The sequence below is a fragment of the Aquarana catesbeiana genome, linkage group LG02 (assembly GCF_042186555.1).
Source record: "Aquarana catesbeiana isolate 2022-GZ linkage group LG02, ASM4218655v1, whole genome shotgun sequence".
In the NCBI taxonomy this organism is placed as follows: Eukaryota; Metazoa; Chordata; class Amphibia; order Anura; family Ranidae; genus Aquarana; species Aquarana catesbeiana.
The window spans coordinates 563,274,289-563,289,651 of NC_133325.1; the positions used below are offsets into that span (position 1 = coordinate 563,274,289).

Genomic DNA, 15,363 nt, shown 5'->3' on the forward strand with positions numbered 1-15,363 from the left:
TCCCGGGCCATAGAAGATAATTTTTATTTTTTTTAATCTTTTGCTTTTAAATGTAAATTTGAGTTTTGGAGTCTTTTTGATCGCAGATCTGTCAATAAAGAGGACCTGTCATCCTTTTTTCTATTGCAAGAGATGTTTACATTCTTTGTAATAGGAATAAAAGTGCTATATATATATATATAAATTAATTTAAAGTACCCCATCCCTCCATGCTCGTGCGCAGAAGTGAATGCATACATAAGTTGCAAAAGCCTATGTAAATGAGGTTCAAACCACACAGGTGAGCCGCGATCGTTAGAGCGAGAGAAATAATTCTAGAGCAAGACCTCCTCTGTAACGTTACAGGTAACCTGTAAAAATTTTTAAAGTGCCGTCTATAAAGATTGAGTACCGTAGTTTGGCGCCATTCCACGAGCGTGCGCAATTTTAAAGCATGATATGTTAGTTATCTATTTACTCAGCGTAACATTATCTTTTATATTTAAGAAATTTGGTTATCCGTGGTGTTTTTTCACATTAAAATTAATTAAAGTGTATTTTTTCCAAACAAATTGAAAGACCGCTGTGCAAATACAGGGTGACAAAAAATATTGCGACAATCGCCATTTTATTCTCTAGGGTATCTGCTAAAACAAATTAAAAATAAAACATATAATGTTTGGGGGTTCTAAGTAAATTTCTAGCAAAAAGTACTGATTTAATCTTTTAAACAAAATGTTCTAGAAAGGGCCTGGCCAGCAAGAAATGGTGGGCGATGATAGAATGATACACAGTATAAGCTACTTGGGAGCTTCTATCTCTTCCAGAATCCTTTCAATCGGTAATCCCCTCTGCTGCAAGGAGGCTGGACGACACTCTCGGTTATCGACTATTATAGCCTGGCGTTCCCATGTTTCCCATAGACTAGGCCCTCTGCGGATTGGCTGACCAGGACAGAGGCTGCGGCGATACGTGGAGAGCGAGCTGTGAACATTATGGACCGGTTGGCTCCGTACAGAGGTGAGTGGCCGTACGAAACAGATGTACGGACCGGAAGCGGGATCTGGGACTTGTGGAGAGCGGCTGTGTGCTTGTTTGTATTGTACACAGGATTGTGTGCTCCTCCTGGAATAAATGAGCTGTGCAGAGCACCATGGCTTCTATTGGGGTGAATGGGAACACGAACGTATTTCCATCTATACAGTAATGCAGTGCACTAGGTTCAGGGGTGACCTGGCAGTGGTGCATTGGGCAGCCCATTCATTTCAATGGGCAGAAAAAGGAGTCCCAGTCCCTTTTCCAAATACACACCACTCTGGACCGTATGGTCCTTCGCACCCACAAAAAAAAGTGTTGCAAGGTTGTTTGATCCTGTCTTCTCTGATTCCCCTCCCTTTGTTTACTGTCCCCAATCCATCTCTGCATAAGACAGACTTTTGGAGGCACTCTGCACGTCCTCAGTTTGGTGTGTATTGCTAGAGAGTTTTTTTCTTGGGAGAGTGCATGGCCAGCACAGGGCCAATCAGCACTGTCCAGACAGAGGGTCAGGGGTCCTGCAGCCTCATAGGGCATCAAATGGAAAGCCAAAAAGAGACACATTGCTTCTAGGCTAACTTTGGGTGCAAAGACAGGTACCAGGTGCAGACCTCGGCTCGCCACCATCCACAATGGATAAAAAAACTAAATGGTCGCACACTGGAAATCCAAAACTTGCTTGTGTAATCTTCATTGTCAAAAGTTGACAGATACAGGGATTGCAGTTGACGCGTTTCACAAGTGTGTAGCTTGCTTGTTCAACAAGCAAGCTACACACTTGTGAAACGCGTCAACTGCAATCCCTGTATCTGTCAACTTTTGACAATGAAGATTTCACAAGCAAGTTTTGGATTTCCAGTGTGCGACCATTTAGTTTTTTTATCCTCATAGGGCAGTCAGTGCAGTATGAAAACTCCTCCTACGAGCTTTACCAGACACTAATTGTGACAAGACTGCTATATACTGCTGATGAGAAAATGTATAACTTTTGCATTTCTGTGTGCTGTGGGAGACCAGATATAGTGAATGCAGGCTCCTGGGTAAGGATAAGCTCTGGCGTGTTCGAACACCCCACATGCAGAGCCCGCCAGGAAGTCAGTGCTGCACTAATCACAGGCAGTGAGACATTTCCTGATCTCTGCAGCCGCACATCGGGAAATGTCTCACTGCCTGTGATTAGCGCTGTGCAGTGCCGACTTCCTGGCGGACTCTGCATGTGGGGTGTGCGAACACGCCGGAGCTCATCCTTACTCCTGGGTTTAGGAACACTTTAACCACTTGAGCCCCGGACCATTATGCTGCCTAAGGACCAGAGGTCTTTTTCCAATTTGGCACTGCGTCGCTTTAACTGCTAATTGCGCGGTCATGTAATGCTGTACCCAAACAAAATTTGCGTCCTTTTCTTCCCACAAATAAAGCTTTCTTTTGATGGTATTTGATCACCTCTGCAGTTTTTATTTTTTGCGCTATAAACGGAAAAAGACCGAAAATTTTGAAAAAAAATGATATTTTCTACTTTTTGTTATAAAAAAAATCCAATAAACTAAATTTTAGTCATACATTTAGGCCAAAATGTATTTGGCCACATGTCTTTGGTAAAAAAAATGTCAATAAGCATATATTTATTGGTTTGCGCAAAAGTTATAGCGTCTACAAACTAGGGTACATTTTCTGTAAATTACACAGCTTTTAGTTTATGACTGCCTATGTCATTTCTTGAGGTGCTAAAATGGCAGGGCAGTACAACCCCCCCCCCAAATGACCCCATTTTGGAAAGTAGACACCCCAAGGAAATTGCTGAGAGGCATGTTGAACCCATTGAATATTTATTTTTTTTGTCCCAAGTGATTGAATAATGACAAAAAAAAAAAAAATATTTACAAAAAGTTGTCACTAAATGATATATTGCTCACACAGGCCATGGGCCTATGTGGAATTGCACCCAAAAATACATTCAGCTGCTTCTCCTGAGTATGGAGATACCACATGTGTGGGACTTTTTGGGAGCCTAGCCGCGTACGGGGCCCCCGAAAACCAAGCACCGCCTTCAGGATTTCTAAGGGTGTAAATTTTTGATTTCACTCTTCACTGCCTATCACAGTTTCAGAGGCCATGGAATGCCCAGGTGGCACAAAACCCCCCCCAAATGACCCCATTTTGGAAAGTAGACACCCCAAGCTATTTGCTGAGAGGCATGTTGAGTCCATGGAATATTTTATATTTTGACACAAGTTGCGGGAAGGTGACACTTTTTTTTTTTTTTTTTTTTGCACAAAGTTGTCACTAAATTATATATTGCTCACACAGGGCATGGGCATATGTGGAATTGCACCCCAAAATACATTTAGCTGCTTCTCCTGAGTATGGGGATACCACATGTGTGGGACTTTTTGGGAGCCTAGCCGCGTACGGGGCCCCGAAAACCAAGCACCGCCTTCAGGATTTCCAAGGGTGAAAATTTTTGATTTCACTCTTCACTGCCTATCACAGTTTCGGAGGCCATGGAATGCCCAGGTGGCACAACCCCCCCAAATGACCCCATTTTGGAAAGTAGACACCCCAAGCTATTTGCTGAGAGGCATGGTGAGTATTTTGCAGCTCTCATTTGTTTTTGAAAATGAAGAAAGACAAGAAAAAACTTTTTTTTTTTTTCTTTTTTCAATTTTCAAAACTTTGTGACAAAAAGTGAGGTCTGCAAAATACTCACTATACCTCTCAGCAAATAGCTTTGGGTGTCTACTTTCCAAAATGGGGTCATTTGGGGGGGTTTTGTGCCACCTGGGCATTCCATGGCCTCCGAAACTGTGATAGGCAGTGAAAAGTGAAATCAAAAATTCACGCCCTTAGAAAGCCTGAAGGCGGTGCTTGGTTTTCGGGGTCCCGTACACGGCTAGGCTCCCAAAAAGTCTCACACATGTGGTATCCCCGTACTCAGGAGAAGCAGCAGAATGTATTTTGGGGTGTAATTTCACATATTCCCATGGCATGTTTGAGCAATATATCATTTAGTGACAACTTTGTCCAAAAAAAAAAAAAAAAAAAAAAAATTTGTCTCTTTCCCGCAACTTGTGTCGCAATATAAAATATTCCATGGACTCGACATGCCTCTCAGCAAATAGCTTGGGGTGTCTACTTTCCAAAATGGGGTCATTTGGGGGGGTTTTGAACTGTCCTGGCATTTTATGCACAACATTTAGAAGCTTATGTCACACATCACCAACTCTTCTAACCACTTGAAGACAAAGCCCTTTCTGACACTCATTGTTTACATGAAAAAGTTATTTTTTTTTGCAAAAAAATTACTTTGAACCCCCAAACATTATATATTTTTTTAAAGCAAATGCCCTACAGATTAAAATGGTGGGTGTTTCATTTTTTTTTTTCACACAGTATTTGCGCAGCGATTTTTCAAACGCATTTTTTGGGGAAAAAACACACTTTTTTAAATTTTAATGCACTAAAACACACTATATTGCCCAAATGTTTGATGAAATAAAAAAGATGATCTTAGGCCGAGTACATGGATACCAAACATGACATGCTTTAAAATTGCGCACAAACGTGCAGTGGCAACAAAATAAATGCATTTTTAAAAGCCTTTAAAAGCCTTTACAGGTTACCACTTTAGATTTACAGAGGAGGTCTACTGCAAAAATTACTGCCCTCAATCTGACCTTCGCAGCGATACCTCACATGCATGGTGCAATTGCTGTTTACGTTTGACGACAGACCGCCGTTTGCGTTCGCCTTAGCGCGAGAGCAGGGGGCGACAGGGGTGCTTTTTTTTTTTTTTTTTTTCTTTATTATTTTTTTGCTTTTTTATCTTATTTTTAAACTGTTCCTTCCATTTTTTTTTTTTTAATCATTTTTATTGTTATCTCGGGGAATGCAAATATCCCCTATGATAGCAATAGGTAGTGACAGGTACTCTTTTTTGAAAAAATTGGGGTCTATTAGACCCTAGATCTCTCCTCTGCCCTCAAAGCATCTGATGACACCAAGATCGGTGTGATAAAATGCTTCCCCAATTTCCCAATGGCGCTATTTACATCCGGCGAAATCTAAGTCATAAAATGATCGTAGCTTCCGGTTTCTTAGGCCATAGAGATGTTTGGAGCCACTCTGGTCTCTGATCAGCTCTATGGTCAGCTGGCTGAATCACCGGCTGCATTCTCAGGTTCCCTGTTGAGACAGGAGAGCCAGAGAAAAACACGGAAGACGGTGTGTGGGGGGGGGGGGGCATTCCCTCCCACGGCTTGTAAAAGCAGTCTAGAGGCTAATTAGCCACTAGGATTGCTTTTACATGAAAGCCGACCGCTGGCTGAAAAGAATGATACCAAGATGATACCTAAACCTGCAGGCATCATTCTGGTATAACCATTCAAAGTCGTGAATGGCGTACCTGAAGACAAAAAAATGGTTAACAATAAAGCACAGTAAACAGTAAAGTATAAATAATTACATACCTGAAAAACAAACATGATAAAACATAATAACAATAACAATAAAACATTGCAGAATAGAATACAGTAAAAAAAGAGCAGAACAATAGAGAGAGAGAATAGAGAGAGAGAACAATAAAACGACAACTATTTTTTTTTATTTTATATATATATATATTTTTTTACACTTTTTTTTTGTAACTAACTTTTATAACTGTAACCGGTTCCAGGTTCGGGTCTCTCAAAATGCGATGGCATCTTGGGAGACCCTGTGAAAGTGTGCCTAGTCTGTGCAATGCTGTACCCTACGCTAATAACTAGTGCATGGTAGCGTTCAAAACATTCACCAATGCAAAGACCAGGATTGTCAGGACAGGAGGGACAATAATAGCGGGTGTCACGCCTATATCCGCGCTTGCTGCAGACACGACATCTTTTTGGGGGGGTTCGTTGGGTAGGGGTACTCGGGAGGACATAAAAATGCCTCTCATGCAGCGGACTGCATTTGGTTGGGGATGTGAATGGGGGAAGTACGGGCGCTGCAGAAGCGGTGTGTTCCCAATTAGGATTGGCGAATGCAGCAGGAAGGGCACTATGGGCATGACGGGCCTGTGTTTGTCTTTTTGGTGGCAGCGGGACACTACTTGTGCTTGCCACCTCACCAGCTTGAACTGCACTTATGGGACTCGCCACGTCACCAAGTGTTACTGCAGCGCTGGTTTGACTACGACCGGGGTGTACTAGGCCGCTGGTGCTTGCCAGTTCAATAAAAAGCTTCCAAAAAAACTGTTAGCGATCGCAGGGATCAGGCCTGACTCTGCAAACGCTGCAGTTATGCGTTTAGTGTTTTGTAAGTGACAGTGATCGATCGATAGATACTGCACTTGGGTGGGCTGGGCTGGGCCGGGCGGAGGGGCAAAACGCAGGTGCTAGCAGGTATCTGGGCTGCTGGTGTCAGTTTGTGACTTGGGGGGGGATCGGGGTGTTTTGTGTGCCTGGCATGTTCTACTGTGTGTGTGTTGTGCACTCACTCACTTGTCTTCTCTCCTCGGGCCGGAACGGAAATTACCGAGCCGAGGAGAGATGACATCATTTCCTTTGCTGCTGTTTAGCATACAGCAGCAAAGAAATGTTCTCATTGGCCGGCGGCGATCGCGAGGGGGGGGCCACGAACGGATGGCCTCCCCCTCATCTCCGATCGCCGTGGGAGAAAAGACGACCGCCTCGGGCACCGGGGGGGGGGGTCCGATCGGACCCCCCACCCGCGGAAGGCAAATCACGTACATGTACGTGATTTTGCCTGTCCGTGCCACCTTGCCGACGTAAATCGGCGTGAGGCGGTCGTCAAGTGGTTAATTGCATTTCCATGGGTCTGCTAAATAGCAGCGTATTTCTCTGCGTGTTGGGAAAGCACGTGATTCTGCAGGCATTCTCGATAAGAAACAGTGTGACCCTAGCCCAACGTGCAACATAACCAACTTGCACTAATGCAGCAATTTTTTAAAAACTTTTTTGGCTAGGGTACAATACGACGTGCCGGTGTTTCGTCAGTATTTGTAACGGAAGTGAAGTTCAGTCACCTCCATCTTGCTACACCCCGCACCCATCCACAGTAAGGATTAGGGTTGCCACTAAGGATGAGCTCCGGCGTGTTCGCACACTCCACGTGCAGAGCCCACCAGGAAGTTGGCACGGCGCTGCGCTAATCACAGGCAGTGAGACATTGTCCCGATGTGCGGCTGCAGAGATCAGGAAATGTCTCACTGCCTGTGATTAGTGCAGCGCAGTGCTGACTTCCTGGTGGGCTGTGCGAACACGCCAGAGCTCATCCTTAGTTGCCACCTCATCCCTTTAAACCCGAACACATATTGATTACACAGGTTCTGAGGCTGACTAAGGTGGTAATTATACTCACTTAGTGCCTTGCCTGCATTCAATTAGCCACATAACCTGTGTAATTCATATGTGTTCGGGTTTAATGGGATGAGGTGGCAACTAGGGGTGCAACGGATCAAAAAACTCACGGTTCGGATCGTTCCTCGGATTAGGAGTCACGGTTCGGATCATTTTCGGATCAACAAAAAAAAAAATCTCCCCCACTGTAATATCCACAATCTCCCTATTGGCAGGGTGTGGCAGAGTATTGCAGGGTATTGGCGGGTATATTGGCAGGGTATGGAGGAGTATTGGCAGGGCATTGCAGAGTATTGGCAGGGCATTGCAGAGTATTGGCACTGCTGCCATCCGATCTCTCCCCTCCACTGTACAGATCAGTACAGAGAGGGGAGAGAGGAACCGATGTCATGACATGACGCCGGTTTGTTACAAGCGATCACTCCGTCATTTGACGGAGCGATCACGTGCTAAACTGCCGCCGGGTGTACCAAGATGGCCGGAGCTAGGCCGAAGCCGCGGCCTTTCCTATGGCCGAGGCCACAGAGCGCTCCGAGGTTCGCGGGTGTCCCGTACGGATCAACCTCTGCTGATCGGATCACGGATCGATGACGATCCGTTGCACCCCTAGTGGCAACGCTAGTAAGGATACAGTGAGAAGGCAGCAAGCAGACCTCTTGTTGCACCAACCGGAGTCTTGCATTTCACACTTATTTTTAATAGTAAACTGAGCTTATATAGTGAAATTCAGTATTTAAAAATCCGTCTGACTGTTTTAGATGTTGAATTTTAAAAGCAGCGGCAAGCCTGCTGATCTCGCAGGTTTACTAATCTGAAAGAGCACCACTGCTTTGAAAAATCAACATCAAAACAGTCTGATGGATTTCAAAATACTGAATCTTACAATGTAAGCTCCGTTTACTGTTAAAAATAAGTGTGAAATGCAAGACTCCGGTGGGTGTAACAAGATGTCTGCTTGCTGCCTTTTCACTGTATCCTTACTGTGGACGAGTGCGGGGTGTAGTAAGATGGCGGAGACAGAACGTTGCATCCGTTACAAAATCTGACGGGTCACCTAATCTGATGAAATGCCAGGAATGTGCACATTGAACGACGTTGCTATTTTGCAGACGCACAGCGGTTCCATTAATTGGTAATTGCACTCCCATGCATCTGAAAACGCACCACATTTTCGCATGTGCCAAACTGTTTGCTGCTGCAGCATTATGCCATTCGGGCTGGTGTGTTTTTGGAAGAGTCAGGGGCTTCTTTTGTGCATTTCTTACGCATAGGGAAATAAATTGGCTACCTTACATGCAATGTGCAGGAACACGCCTTTCTGTGTGTGTTTCCTTTATTTTTATTTTCTCAAGTCATCTTCCAGGACGGCACACCTGAGAGATGAGAGGCTCCTCCCCACAGGAAACACAATCAAACAACAGCTGTTTTAAGTCCACACCCTTCCGCCTGATCCTCAGTTTTTGATTGTGTTTCTCCCTACACGGCAAAACTGTTTGTTTTTTTCCAAATGACCGAAGCCTGGGGCTGGTGGTCTCCCCCTGGGAGCCGGACCAAATGCCTGGGAAGCCTCTGGGTCTGGCGGGATATATTTATCCTTCCCGGGGGGTTCCCCTATCCTTTCCTCAGGGGGGGCAGCAGAAACTGGAAGAGCCCCCCTGAGAGCTGAAGGCCCCTGGGTACAGTGGTGTCCCCAGAACTTCAGGGGCCCTTATCCTGTCTCCCCCCCCTTACCTGTCCGGAAGTCCTTTCAGATGGGGGTGCTGGCTGTCGGTTCTTTCCAGGGGGATCGTATCCCCTGACTCCTGGGTCCCTGGTAGCTCGCGTGGGCTGCTGGAGAGGGCACCGCCTGAACGACCCGCGTTCTTACCCAGAAGGGAAGGCTGAGAGTCAGCAGGAGCAGGCGCCCACATCCTCCTTTCGAGGAGGCACCAGTTTACTATGGTGAATGTCTGCCTAAACCACCTCATGGGAATGAGGAACGTACGGCATTGCCCCCCCCATGTGTATATACTGACTGGACAGTGCAGGACACAACCTAACCTTGCAGCTCCCTAAAGGGACAGCAGTTGGAGGGGGGGGCACTTTGGCGGCTATCCTCCTTGCGTGTGGACCATAAGGATGGAAAAGCAAGCCCGGTGGCTGTGGAAAAAGGGGAAGACGACAACGGTGAGTCAAAAATCCCCAATCCCAGCCAGATGGTTTCTGGGCATTTGAGATCTCCCCTGGGGTCTGGATTCAAATAGCCCAGAAGCTTTTGCTAAATACACCAGCCACAGCTCCCTCCTACATCAGAGATGCTGTATGGTGGACAAGTGGTGCAGAGGAGCGAGTGTGCCTAAACCACCTCAGATGGGAAAGAGGTAGGTAAGGCATTTTTTCCCCTTCCACCTGTATTTACTGAGTGGTGCAGTGGAGGACCTGGGGTCTGCATAACAAAATAGCCCAGAAGCTACTGCTAAAAACCACCAGCCACAGCTTCCTCTTATAGCAGAGACACTGTGGTTATCACAACAGTAGGTTGCCAGCCTCTCCCTACATACCCAGTTGTGGTACATTAGTAGGGGTGAATACAGCAAAGAGGGTGACCTGGTAGAACAAAGAGTTCCTTACTGGCCAGGTATACCACTGAACAAGTTATTAATGGTGCAATGGTTGAAGGATTCAGGAGTAAGCTCCCTTGCTCAGCAGGTGCACTAGGTTATCTGGCCCTATTAGCCCAGCTGCTAGGAATCTGCTTAAAGTTGCTCCAAGATGCTTAAAAGCTGACCTAACTTTCAACAATGTGGCAGGGACCAAGCTTCTGTGTGGCACAGTAGGGGTTCCCTTGTGACAGATCCTCCTTTTGGGGGTTGCTTGCTATGGGTAACTTTTCATAAGCTCCAACCTCCCACTCCACTCTTACATTGTGGTTATATTTTAATGCAGGGGGTAGGGATGAGCTCCGGCGTGTTCGCATGGCGCACGTGCCGAGCCCGCCAGGAAGTCGGCACGGGGCAGCGCTAATCACAAGCAGTGAGACATTTCCCGATGTGCGGCTGCAGAGATCGGGAAATGTCTCACTGCTTGTGATTAGCGCTGCGCCGTGCCGACTTCCTGGCGGGCTCGGCACGTGCGCCATGCGAACACGCCGGAGCTCATCCCTAGCAGGGGGTAAGAAAAACCTTTTTGTTGGTTTGGGCTACAGTCCACTCAGTGACAGATCTAAAAGCGATTTACCATAAATCGTTTTTCCTATATCCTTTGATTAAGGATTTTCTGTGCAAACATATGCAAGAGCTAGATGGCTATAGGATTGCTTCTTTAAGGGCTGCAGGTGGCTATTTACCTCCAGGCTAAATTGGTAACCACCCTTTTTAGAGGTCTTATATTGGTCTCTAGGGCTGGGCTCATTGAGACTTTAGTTACTGATCAGCCCCACCCGTGTATGAGCTGGCTAGCGTTTGCTCAATCTACGGAGGTAAGGTAGGACAACAGCTACTATAGTAAGGTGTCCAACCATTTTAGGATTGGTTCCTTCACTGGTGGTGAAGGATTAGTATCTACAGCCCAGGCTATGCCTATGAAATAATTTGCTCCTGTTTGGTTATTTCATAAAGGGATACACCATGACTCCTTCTTGGCTGCTCACCAGTAGACCTCAGTAGTGAAGGTTTGTGTTTGGTGGCACAACTAAAGTACACATTGAGATTTGTGACCTCTCTGCTGAAGCTTGTTGGGTGTCCTTTATATCCTAAAGGTACTGCTTTGTTTGGCTACAGATCAGAAAATACAACAGGGAAGGTGGTCTGTACTTTCTGGTTTTGTGCCGCACGCCAGAAACGCACATCATTGAGTCTGGTGATGACATTTCTGCTCATAATTGTTATATTGCTGCACATCAGACCTACACAAGATTGGGGTCTGTTTTGTGGGGTTTTTGTGTCCTGTATTACTGCCTTATTGGTTGCTTATCAGAAAGGCAGGAGGAAAGATTGATGGCAGGGGTAGTACATATACTGCCTTTGGTAATCGGTACAGCACCACAAGGTGGCGTCGTGCTGATTCAGACAGTGCTATTAACGGCAATAGCTGCCGATTTTAGGCATGCGATTTGACATGTGAGTCGCATGCCAAATCGCTTCAATATGGATGTGCTATCTCTATTCAGAATTGTTAGATTGTTGCACATTAGAGATATACACGATAGAAGTTTGTCTGTGGGTCCTGTATTACTGCCTTATTGGTTGCTTATCAGAAAGGTAGCAGTGAAGATGGATGGTCCTGATTTTGTTGGAAAATACAAATTGAACCTGTGCCATGGGTAGTACACATACTGCCATTGGTAATCGGTGCAGCACCACAAAGTGACGTGCTGATTCAGACAGCGCTATTAACAGCAATGGCTACCGATTTTAGGCATGCGACTTTGACATGTTGAGTTGCATGCCAAATCACTTCAATATGGATGTGCTATCTCTATTCAGAACTGTTATATTATTGCACATCAGACATATACAAGATTGAGGTTTGTCTGTGGGTACTGTATCACTGCCTTATTGGTTGCTTATCAGAAAGGCAGCAGTGATGACGGATGGTCCTGATTTTGTTGGAAAATACAAAATTGAACCTGTGCCAGGGGTAGTACACATACTGCCATTGGTAATCAGTGCAGCACCACAAAGTGGCCCGGGCTGATTCAGACAGTGCTATTAACGGCAATGGCTGCCAATTTTAGGCATGCGATTTGACATGTTGAGTCACATGCCAAATCACTTGAATATGGATGTGCTATCTCTATTCAAGATTGTTGTTGCACATCAGACACATACAAAATTGAAGGTTTACTGCCTTATTGGCTGCATATCAGAAAGGACACAACAGTGAAGGTTGTTTGTCTTTTTCTGATTTGTTTTTGCTGCTCAGCAGGGAGACACATTGAGGGTAATGACGACATCTCTGCTCAGTATTGGTATATGCTACACATCAGACATACACAAAGATTGAACATTGTTTGTGTCCTGTATGTCCTATATTTACTGACTTATCGTCCGTATATCAGAAAGGCACAGCAGTAAGTGGTGTTTCTCATTGATCTTCCTTGCTGTTTCTTAGGTATACACAGTAGGGGGTTGTTGGCTGCACTCCTCCAGGGAGCCACAGCATGGGGACCCCTTGTTTGTTCGACCCGAAAACTGCTTTTCCTGCGACCTGTGTAATCTTGAGGTCTGTGGTTCCGTAAGCAGGGACTGCTGGATACGCTGCGACCTGGAGTCGCACAGTCACGAATGATACCCTTTGGAAGCCATAGTATGACTTCTCATGCGTCTTGCAGTCCCAAGTGGCAGGTTGGGTCGCACGGGTGTGGGAACCCTAAGCTTATCTGTCCCTTCTGGTTCAGGTTTTGCAATGCTGCAGGAATACTCATTGTGGAGTTATTGCCTTATTTTGCAGTAGACCAGAAAGATCGCAGCTGTAAAGGCTGTCTGTTGTTTGTTTTTATGTGGCTGCACAGCAGAAGTACTCAACATTGAAGCTTGTTGGTGCTTTCTGTTTCATATTGCCTTACCTTATGGCACTTCAGAAAAACACAATGCTGTAGGTTGCTTGTGTTCTTTCTCTGTTGGTTCTATGTAACTGCACTACAGAACTGCATAACAGGAAGGATTGTCTTATAACTGTACTTGGTGGTTCGTCATAAATACGCAACATAGAAGTTTGGGTCTTTCTGTCTTTTCTTTATAGCCTTGTTTTGCTGTACATCAGTAAAATGCCACTGTAAAAGGGGGTTCCCGTCCTTTCTGTATTTACCAGTTATGACCTAGCTAGCTGCACTTCAGAAATGTGCAGCATTTAAGGTGTGTTTGTGTCTTAATGCTTACATATTGGCCGCACATCAGAAAACCAGACTGTGAGGTTCAGATTTGGGTCTCTTCCCATATTTGATATTTTGGTTTAGCTAGTCACACTCAGATACACAACATTGATGTCTATGCTTGTGTCCTTTCTGTCTAAATCTATTGTGCTATGTCCACAATCTATGATTTTTTTTATTTGTGATATTAATAATACATGTACCACCTTTTTGTATTTCAGCCTTCTCTTCCGTGAAAGGGCCAGGAGTTCTGGTGCAGATGTCACATGTCAGAAAGCCTCGACCCCTTACATTCAGGGATGCCAGAGCCATTTCCTAGGGTTGAAGCCCAGTAGAGTTATGGGTCACTGGAGGAAGGCGATAATGAATCGCCCCGTTTAATAAGAACTTAGGAAGTTCGGTTCAGAGGAGTTTTATGGCCTGAAGATGAAGTATAAACATGTATACCTGACTAAATAGGTTACAGCTCGGTGCATGGCCTTCATTTTGCCCTTCTAGCAAGACTAGATGTAGCAATATGAGTGTTCTTCTCCGGCTATAGATGTTAATCTCCTGAGTAGGCTCTCAGGCGTAAGTAAAACTATAGATTGGGCATGCCTTAAACGCAGGGATTAAGTTTTTGTTAATCTATTTCCCTTAAGTAGGTTCCCCTTCAGTCTTTGACGTAAAGCTAAAAATGAACAAAAAGGGTTGTCTGTCAGGGGCCCCCCTTTTTTGGCAGTTTTATTTCCCTGGACAGGGTTGTGTTAAGACAGGCCCCCTTATGGATCAATGTAGTGTCCTTGTCTTACAACACAGGTCTCCGATTAATCTTTTTAGTGGTTCTAAACAGCACCTATAGGCAGAATAGGCCATTGTTGGTAGATGTGTGACAGACAACATTGATAACCTACAAGTTTAACATGTTTTCTGATTCCATCTTTAAGAGCCCACTCCACCTAGATCCTGCATCCGAAACAGAGAAGGCAGGGACACCGGTGGAGTAGACCGGCAGATCAGCCGCATGATCCAGCTATGATACCTTCATCAAGCATATGGAGTAAAGGTAAAGCTTACTGCAGAACCGAGGTTCGCCAAGAGTCTTGCAGTGGTCCCACCCTAAGGTAGGCCTGAAGTACTTGATTATCCTCTCAGGTGTGCCGTCCTGGAAGATGACTTGAGAAAAGTACTAGTTACTTACCGGTAACTGTCTTTCTGGGAAATCTTCCAGGACGGCAGGCCTACTTCCCACCCGTTGGAGGAGGGAAAATTTTAGAACACTAGAAGGTGAGTGCCTATGAGGAATGATTTCCCTTGTGAACCAGGTTCAGGAGTTACTTCTCTACAAACTGAGGATCAGGGGGAAGGGTGTGGACTTAAAACAGCTGTTGATTGATTGTGGGGAGGAGTCTCTCATCTCTCAGGTGTGCCGTCCTGGAAGATTTCCCAGAAAGACAGTTACCGGTAAGTAACTAGTACTTTTTTTCTAGGCTTGAGTTTTTTTGTTTTGGCCAATGGAAAGCCAGTTACTAGGAAGAGGAGATGGCTGTTTAGGTTAAAAAAAAAAAAAAACAAGAAACTTGGGACACATTAAATCATTCACAGGCCAACTCACTAGGTGTAGCCACTGTAACCGCAAGCAACATGGAACATATAAAGGACTTCAAGGTCCATAAAGCGGTTACTTAAATTATTTACGTTGTCTAAATTTAGGCCACATATATCACTTAACTGCTTTATAAACCCCGGTGTTCAGGCCGAGTCCTTTATATGTTTTAGGTTCACTTACCGCTGAGACGCAATGTGTAAAGCGTGCATGTTTTTATCGCATGTTAATGTGCGCTGCATTAAGCAGCCCACTTAAAATGAAAAGGCTGACACACACACCCCAGAAACCCATAAATCAAACCTGCACCCATTATTTTAGACAGTGCCCTGTTATTCCACAGCACACTTCTGTTGGCACGGTGCACTGGAATGCCTTTCAGAAATGGTGCTGTATTGTACCATGTCAGGTGGCATGAGGTAACGTGTATGGGACCATTTGTGTTCCCATAGCCATAGCATAATCACAGATGAGCTCTCGGGTGTGTTGGGATCCTAATCCAAACCCGCCTAAGCTATCCTGCTAGAAAGTGGTCATAGTCATAAGCGGACAGGTCA

The 15,363-nt window shown here is 45.2% G+C and overlaps 1 protein-coding gene across 1 annotated transcript in view; it reads left to right on the plus strand.

Moving 5' to 3' along the window:
- Nucleotides 1-844: 844 nt before the first annotated feature.
- TADA2A (transcriptional adaptor 2A) overlaps nucleotides 845-15,363 on the plus strand; it is a 79,623-nt gene continuing 65,104 nt past the window's right edge. Inside the window, exon 1 of the mRNA XM_073616059.1 lies at nucleotides 845-999. Within this exon, the coding sequence (XP_073472160.1) occupies nucleotides 975-999 (25 nt within the window). The 5' untranslated portion in view covers nucleotides 845-974. The remainder of the gene's footprint in view (nucleotides 1,000-15,363) is intronic.